This window comes from Sinocyclocheilus anshuiensis, unplaced genomic scaffold, assembly GCF_001515605.1.
Source record: "Sinocyclocheilus anshuiensis isolate Anshui unplaced genomic scaffold, SAMN03320099.WGS_v1.1 scaffold2198, whole genome shotgun sequence".
Taxonomy (NCBI): domain Eukaryota; kingdom Metazoa; phylum Chordata; class Actinopteri; order Cypriniformes; family Cyprinidae; genus Sinocyclocheilus; species Sinocyclocheilus anshuiensis.
The window spans coordinates 179,354-188,721 of NW_015560625.1; the positions used below are offsets into that span (position 1 = coordinate 179,354).

Below are 9,368 nucleotides of genomic sequence, written 5' to 3' on the forward strand. Positions count from 1 at the left end.
AGGCCTCGAACAGACGAGAAAGTGCATCGGGCTTGATATATTTGGACCCGGGCCTGTAAGACACGGTGAAATTGAATCGGCCAAAGAAGAGGGCCCAGCGAGCCTGTCGGGAGCTCAGCCTCCTGGCTGAACAGATATATTCAAGGTTTTTATGATCCGTCCAGACCAGGAAGGGCTGAGCTGCACCCTCCAACCGGTGACGCCACTCCCCCAAAGCCAGCCTGACCGCCAACAACTCCCGATTACCTATGTCGTAATTCCATTCTGGGGGACTCAGGCGGTGGGAGAAGAAGGCACAGGGATGCACCTTCCCATACTGGTGCGACCGCTGTGATAGGACCGCGCCTACTCCGACATCAGAGGCATCCACCTCAACAATGAATTGACGTTCAGGGTCTGGAATAGACAAGACAGGAGCAGAGATAAACCGGGACTTTAATTTATCAAAGGCCTCCTGTGCACCAAATTACTGTTGCTTCTCTGCTTGCGATCAGATAATTTTAAGCTGCTAAACTCCGGGAAAGTTTTCAGTCCAATGATGCAGGAAGCGAATGCGTTCAAACAATCCGTCCAAAACAGCGCTAATATAAAGGAAACTAGGCTGATTACATCAGAGATTGCAGAGAGCGTTTTCAGTGAATTATTCATTCCGGTGTTTGGCTTTTAAACACGAGCTCTGTCATATTCTGTGATTGTCTCTGAAGAGCGCGAGCTCTCACACGTCACGTGCGCTAGCCTGTGTGTGACGTACAGACTGAACGGATTGTCAACACATCCCACCGGGTTTTGATAGATGAAGACTGCAATCAAGGTAAAGACGAGACGACTGCGGTGGCGTACAGGAGTCGTACAGTAAGCACGCGTGAGTCCGTTATAATAATGCGTGTAGATGAAGACTGCAATCAAGGTAAAGACGAGACGACTGCGGTGGCGTACAGGAGTCGTACAGTAAGCACACGTGAGTCCGTTATAATAATGCGTGTATGAGTGCTCTTGACGCACTGATCGCACATTATATTTATGCTCAGGCACAGACATTTCCGTACATTCACGTTGTTTGCACACACACTCGCGATAATGTTTTGATTTGTCATGTTTATGTTGCTTGCTGTGTTTAGTTATTCTGAATGGATCCGTGTACTGTAGTAGATATATGCAGTCAGCAGGCGGTTGGTTTAGGGTTTTTTGGCATCACCATGTGGTCCTGTTCGGTATCGCAACTCATGACTGAAAATACAGTTAAGCATATTTTCCATCGTTTTTTTTTTTTGCAACGAAGTATTGTGTTGACATAAAAAATCTAATATGATTGCAAATTATGTTGCATTTTTGCCATGCAAACGTTAAATAAAATAATAATAATAACAAGACACATTAATAGGGTTTTGTAAGTTAATATTTGCATCTAAAACTAAACTTTATATCTTATATGCTGAGTTATTCTAAAATTAATCCTTTTCTACAGGTTTTCCAATTATCTCACATCAAATGAGTTACTGACGGATGAGAAAAACATCTAAATAAAAAGTGAATTATATAATGAAAGTAAACTGAACTTTACCACTGACATACTTCCATTGCAAAGACAAATCACTAATTAAATCTTAATATTTTAATTATTTCCTCTAGATAGAAACAAAATTAAAATTGTGAAATGAAAATGTTTCTAACCCAGACCTTTTTTTTTTGTGAAGATGACTGATCGTACACACTTTAAAGCTTTTGCATACAAATATTTAATAATTTGAAGCAATTTTTGAACAAATTGATGTTTTAATGACACTTAATTTAATTAAATAACTCTTAATTTCTTTACTCTCTCAGTCCCATCTCATGCAAAGTTTTGATAAAATATAAGCTGATTACATAAACTGACCGAGCTCCAAAAATATTCTTAAATGTTGACACCGTTGATTTTTTAATGAGATATTACTGGGAAATGTGTTTCTGGAGCTATGAGAGAGCAACCTGAGCAATAAAATGTTCTTCTGGGGATTTATAAGATCTTCACATTTACTGCCGTGAGACGAGACCATAAAAAGACAATCGTGAGTTACAGCCTTGGTTTTTATTGTGACTTTAATATGCCCTCTTGATTCGGGCAGGTTATGATAAGGTCTCAATCAGCTTCGAACGCATCATAAAAACAGAAGATCAGCTGCAGCAGCTCAAGTTATTTCTGTCGTCTTTAAGCTGCTATGTGAAGGACTGACCTCGTCTGTCACAAACACATTATGAAGAAAGCCACTGAGCACACAAACACACAGCCAAATCATAAAGATATCAGGCGCTCCAGGCACTGAACTACAGGATTTCTGCATGAGAAACAGATGCTCTTCCTCTGTTGTCCAGTACAAATATCTACATATTATTAAATCCAGATTTAAACATTTACTTGAGATTCACAATGATTTGAGGTATTTCTGAAAAATGTGTTAAAATCAAGTGAATTTATGCTTAAAACAGGAAAAATATCCGTCAGTGCAGTTAGAAAAAAATTAACTTATTTTTCTTCTCAGATATTTTTTCTAGTTTGAAACCAGGGTTATTAATTAATTAACTAAAACTAAAAAATAAGACTATCTACAAAATAAATAATGATATTACGCAGCCCCTGAAAATAGGCTAACTTCCGCCAACATAACCAACGTGACCACCTGCTTGCACAGGGAGTGTGCTGGGGACTATTTTCAGGCGCTGCGTAATATCATTGCACCTGCTGCACTCATGGTACGGCAGCAAAGTTCCTTGATTATTACGCCGGAATGAGAGTATAGTTCCTAGCCATATCGGCCCAGAAAAGCACATCTTTTCATTTTCCTCCGGTCTTAGTACACGATGTAACTACAGAAGAGTCAAGTTTTAAATAGGAAAAATATAGAAACTCTTTGGTCATTTTTGAGCGAGATGCTAACGGTCTAATCAGATTCAATGATCTATGCTAAGCTAAGCTAAAAGTGCTACCGCCAGACCCGGAGATCGGCTGAATGGATTCGAAAACGGTAAAACTCAACTGTTTAACTCTAGGGGATAAAATTAAAATAAATAAATAAATAAATGCATTACTGCATTTATTATAATGCTGCATTTAAAAGCATTACTGTTCTCTTTTTTTATATTGGCATTTTAACAACAATTAAAAATAAAATAAAATATAAAATAAAATATATTAAAATAAAAAAATATGTGCAATATGTTAATTATAGCACTATGAAGGAAAATTAAAAATGCCTGAAAGTCATTGCATTACTGTTTTCTTTTTTTTTTCTCTGTATTTTAACAGCAATTAACTCTACAGCAATTAAGAACAACAGCGGTATTGCATAAAAAACATTTAAAAAAAAATAATAAAAAAGACAATAAATAAATAAGTAAATAATAGCAATATGGAGGAAAATGATAAATGTCTGAATATCATTGCATTACTGTTCTCTTTTTTATAGGTATTTCTTTTATTGGTTTTGGTCTACAGTAAGAACTAATTATTAGGAACAATAGTGGCATTGTATACAAACCTTAATAAAATTAAATTAAATAAAATTTAATTTAATTTAAAAATGATAATTATATAATTATATTCTTTGAAATAAACGAAACTTGCTTTGTTTATTTGTTGTTTACTCCAAAAACATTTAGATATTTTTAAGTGTGACTTGCAAGTCCACTTTTTCTGGCACCATTTTATATTCATGCACTGGGAAATAAATTATTATTTTATATTATTTTCCAGTATAAAACTACACAAGATATGTAATTATAACGTGGCAAATCACAAAAGTAATTTCACCTTGCCAATAAAATTGATCAGAAATCTAATTCTGACTGATGTATTTGCGTTTGAGGAACAGCAGCTCCCTCTACCGGTGCAACCTCAAAAATACATCAAACAAGCCTGTTTTCAGTTCACTTGAGTTTCTTCAGTTTTAAATCACAGAGGTCTAGCGCGGGCCGTTCTGTCCTTTAGCGCGAGCCTCACCTTGCGCTGTCCGTCCGTTTAGCTAATATTGCACTCAAGGGCTCCGTCACAGCCAAGGTCAGGCTGACATATTTAATCAGCGCCACATGATAACACAAAATATTAAACATGGCCGCCAATCAGCTAATCAAGCAATGATGCTGAGACCTCTGAGGAAGGTCAGTGGAGAAAGCTAATTAGCAGGACACAACTGACGCATTCAATCAAGTTAATGCATGGTGTGTTCACAGATGTGCATGCACTTTTAATGCATCTTTAAGGAAATTGCTCCATGGCCTGTCTGCTGCATGCTAAATAAACGTTCTAGTGTCTCTGGAACAGCTTTACAGCGCAGCAGTTATATGTCAGTGACGGATGCATGACATTTTGTGTTTCTCCGCAGGACTCCGCGGGAGGCCTTACAAATTATTCGCCGTTATGACGCCTCGTAAAGCGCGCGGGAAAGCTGCCAATCACTTGTGCTTTCTGCCAGTTTTGTAAATAGTTTCCCTTTTCTTTGTTGTTTTGCTGAACGCTGATGCAACATAATAAGTGTGTTAAACGGCTTTTGTGGCGCTTGTTTGTGAATTTTACATGAAAGTGCTCCGCTCGCGCTGATCCTGTCACGGTAACTCGGGAGTATTATCTTAATAACGTCTCAGGATTATTGTAGCTTAATCTCATAAAAGAAAATGCCATTACGCTCGCTGCTGGATCCGAAAGAAGATTGCATTTTTATTTCCTATATCAGTCATAGCATATTTGAGGCTATTCTCAGTTGAACGGGCTTTATGATTGCACATTAGTTTGCTGTTTTTGACTGTTTTGTGTTGGTCGTTTTTATTGGCTTGTTTTATGGCAGTTAAATCCCATCATTTTTATTTTTTATCTCGCCCATATCTCTATTCTTTCTTAAAATATGATTCACTTATAGAGCGACATTGTTTGTGTATGATTTCAGTCCAGCACTGAGTTTGTCTCCTGCCACCGATTATGTGCCGTTCCTTCAAACCCTCAAGCTGTCTGGAAACACGAGTCTTTAACACGAGTCTGACTAATTACTGCAGAGTTGTGCTCTGGAGCTCAGCATGAACGCATGTACTCAGCATGCTCACGGTCTTGAGGTTCAGGCTAATGATTAGTTAGTTATACGACTCGTACTAATCTTAGAAACATGCATCGACACTATATTCAGCCAGAGAAGAGCAGGCCAACATATTAAAGCATCATGCGCTTATAACTGTATTGGCTGTGGTCTTTAGCCTCCTTGTTAGTGCGCCTGCCTCCCATTCATCCCATGTCAGCGACCCGGGTTCGAGTCCCGCTCGGAGAGGGTGCGAGTAGTAGGACCTGGTGGGGGTTACAGATGGATGGACAGAATGACAGAAGGGACTGACCATCAGTCTATAGATATCTATATATAGATAGATAGACGGATATATAAACAGAGCGATATACATACAGATATATATAGATAAATAGAGAGACAGATATATAAACAGTGATATATATATATATATATATACACAAATGATAGATAGATCGAGTGATATACTGTATAGACAGATATATAAACAGTGATATATATACAGATATATATATACAAATGATAGATAGATAGATATATAGATATATAAACAGTGATATATATATATATATATATACAAATGATAGATAGATAGATATATAGATAGATAGACATATATATAAACAGAGCGATATATATACAGATAGATATATAAACAGATATATATAAACAGCGATATACATACAGATATATATAGATATACAGATAGATAGATATACAGATAGATAGATAAACAGATAAACAGAGCGATATACAGATAGATAGATATACAGATAGATAGATAGATAGATAGATAGATAGATAGATAGATGATAGATAAATAGATAAACAGATAGATAGATATACAGATAGATAGATAGATAGATAGATAGATAGACATATATATAAACAGAGCGATATATATACAGATAGATAGATATATAAACAGATATATATAAACAGCGATATACATACAGATATATATAGATATATAGATAGATAGATATACAGATAGATAGATAGATAGATAGATAGATATACAGATAGATAGATAGATATATAGATAGATATACAGATAGATATATAGATAGATAGATAGATAGATAGATAGATAGATATACAGATAGATAGATAGATAGATAGATAGATAGATAGCTGCTTTGAAACAGCAGATGAACTGAAGCGGGATCTCAGCGCGTGTGTAAAGTTTTCAGTCTCGCAGTAATCCGGGCTGTGAATGAACGCGGACTCGAGAGTCCAGCTGTATGTCGCTCTCAGTGGGAGGAGAAGAAGCACGACACCAGAGGAGCAGTCAAAGCTCCCGCACACCCTCTACCGGAGAACACATCCTCCCGCCCGCCCGGTAATCTACACCTCACATTCACTCACGCCCGCCGCGGCTCCGGGAGAGCCGGAGAAACACTTCCACGAGAGCCTGAAACCGACCGACAGCCTCCTCCCAAAAAAGACGCACCTGCTCAGAGTTCGGCCCACGGCCAGTCCGGGCTTCACGGAACCGACTCCGCCAGGATGGACAAACTTTTCGCGTGCCTCTTCACCGCGATCGGCGTCCTGGTGTCCGCGCGAGCGCAGGTGTTCAAAGGTAAGAGCTCGCGCTGGTTTCCCTCGGATTCGCCTCTGGCAGGAGTTGGGCTTCGGGCATCGCGAGGTCTCCCTTAAACGTGGCGTTGCCGACTCTGCGCGTCTCGGTCCGGCACGCCGCGCGAGCGTCGAGTGATTCCGCGCTTGTTTCGGAGTCTCGCGTAAAGTTTGATGGGCAGCGGAGGAACGCTGATGACAGGCCGGTAATGACGGGTTCCGTGTTCTGATTTAGAAACATCACCGCAGGTGTTTGGATCTTATAAACGGACTTCAGTGAAAAGCACCTGTTTGTGTCCAGATCTCTCTGCCTGCGCCCTTCAGATGATTTCTCATAGTTCTTTAGAAACCCAAACGCAGAAACTTTAATATTCTAGAGAAATATGTTTTGGCGAAGCATTTAAGAGTGTGTGTGTGGGAATGTGACCTCAGATGCGTTACTCTTTATGGAGTTCTGTCTAATGAAACGCATTAGTTCGTTGGATTGATTTATTAATGGCTGTAATTTGGCTCTCTCGAACAAACCACAGACATTGCGCTGCTTCACTGAAGTTTTAATAAGCTTCGGAACATTTGTGCATTGTGTGGATTTCTCTGGCGTTTATTCTGAGGCGGCACCTGTCAATCACACCTCATAATGCTGATATGCACGTGCATAAGTAATACATCGCACGCGTGAGCATTGCATTTGCTTCTAGTGCATTGAAATGTCGTGCATTCTCGTGCTGTTCAGGAGCGGAGATCTTAAATAAGCTCTAGTTGTGTTTGCTTGATATGGTGGCAAATAGTCTGTTTAAAGATTCAGAGCCCGTTGGACATATTTTGGATGCAACACAAGCCCACATCAGTTCCCATGTAACTCCGATTTGGTTCTCTTGTAGCCCTAAGGGACGTAAAACGGAGTTTAAAAGGGGTCGTTTTAGCTGTCTGAACAATAGATTTTCTTGTGTGTAACAGGGACATTAGTGAGGTTTAAATCGATATGTGTGATGCGTAATGTGTGCCACTTTGAGTAGTTTTTTTTTTCCATTGCTATTTATATGAAATAACGACTAGTTGTTTTTCAAGGCAATTGCATTACTTTTGCATGATATTTAATATTAATATTGACATTTTTGAGCGGATTCAGTGATCGTATTACTTGAGTGTGATGTGTTTTTTAATATATTGGTTGTGTTTTTGAAATTAAAACTCTGTTTGAACCCAAACCATCACAGCAAGTGATTGCATATCAGTTTATAACCTTCGAAACTTTCCATGCATATGCTGCTGGAGTAATGTGACTGTTCGTGGAGGTCCATTGTATTTGTGCGTCAGTTCCTCCGATGGCTTGTAGGAGGCAGCATGGCTCACTCAGTGACTGTATGTACTGTATGCATATGTACATCAGGTCTGATTTACATCCCAGCTGTGCTGCTCTTCATCAAGCCTGATCTTCATCGATGGCTCTGATCGGATGTAAATCAGCAGTGATTGATCAGCTCCAGCAGCAGCCTGTAGAAAGTTCTGAAGAATTAAGCATCAAATATTTAAAGCAATAAGTGATTTTCTTACTCTGCTTTCTGTTGTACGTCCTCGAGTGTCTCATGGCTTTATTAAAACCTTAATAGCTACATTTAATAATTGATTAATATTAATAAAAACATTTCGTCTCATCAACATTCATCAGTATTTGGGTATGGTTGCCAAGTAACAGCTTTGGACCAACCCAGTCCTGATTATTGTAGCAACAAGATATCACAAGATAATACCATACTGAATTACCATATTCAAATACTATATTAATTACATGGTACTTCAAAGAATCCCATAAAAATCTGTTCTTAGAACATTCCCATTAATTTATGAAAACGTTACTTCTCAGAACTTTCAAAACGTCCATTTTTTTTTAATTGTTTTAAAAAATGTTTATTCTTGATTATGTGAACGTTACCATCAAGTTATGAAAATGCTACTTCTCAGAATGCAGATGATGTGTTCAAAAGGTCAATTTAAAAAAAAAATGTTTTAAAAACGTTAATTCTTGGTTATGTGAACGTTAGAGAAAACATCAAGGGTTCGATGTTCAATTTGATAATTTTACAGATATTATGGGTTTTCTCTGAATCATCTGAACTGAGTAGTTAGTAGTAATGCTTAAAAACATTAGATGAACGTAGGGCTGGACGGTATGGCCAAAATTGATATCACGATATATTTCTTAATTTCGGTCGATACGATATAATTCCGATATCGATATGAACACTATTTATCTGAAATAAAAATCTTTTGTAACATTATAAATGCCTTTATCATCACTTTTGATCAATTTTAAGCATCCTTGCTAAATAAAAGTATTAATTTCTATAATTTCTTTCCCCCCAAAAATAATAAAAATTATACTGAATGGAATAGTGTATAATGTTACAAAAGCTTTTTATTTCAGATAAATGCTGATCTTTGGATCTTTCTATTCATCAGCGATACATATTGATATTGAATTATTGTCCAGCCCTAGATGAACGTCCAACTAAAATGTTTCAGAAAACATTATGATAAGTAAATAGTTTTTGTGCTAATGTTTTGATAGCGTACTATAGACTATTATCATTACTTGAAGAATGTTTGTTCATAACGTTTCCAGAACGTTTCCTGGGGTGCTGCCATGATTATCTGTGCTTTCTGAGTGATTTCTCCTCTCTCTGTGTGTGTGTGTGTGTGTGTGTGTGTGTGTGTGTGTGTGTGTGTGTGTGCGCGCGCGCGCGTGCG

General features: G+C 37.9%; 1 protein-coding gene across 1 annotated transcript in view; it reads left to right on the top strand.

The window, feature by feature from the left end:
* Positions 1 to 6,232: 6,232 nt before the first annotated feature.
* LOC107681920 (receptor-type tyrosine-protein phosphatase mu) overlaps positions 6,233 to 9,368 on the top strand; it is a 250,840-nt gene continuing 247,704 nt past the window's right edge. The window contains exon 1 of the mRNA XM_016478293.1: positions 6,233 to 6,624. Within this exon, the coding sequence (XP_016333779.1) occupies positions 6,552 to 6,624 (73 nt within the window). The 5' untranslated portion in view covers positions 6,233 to 6,551. The remainder of the gene's footprint in view (positions 6,625 to 9,368) is intronic.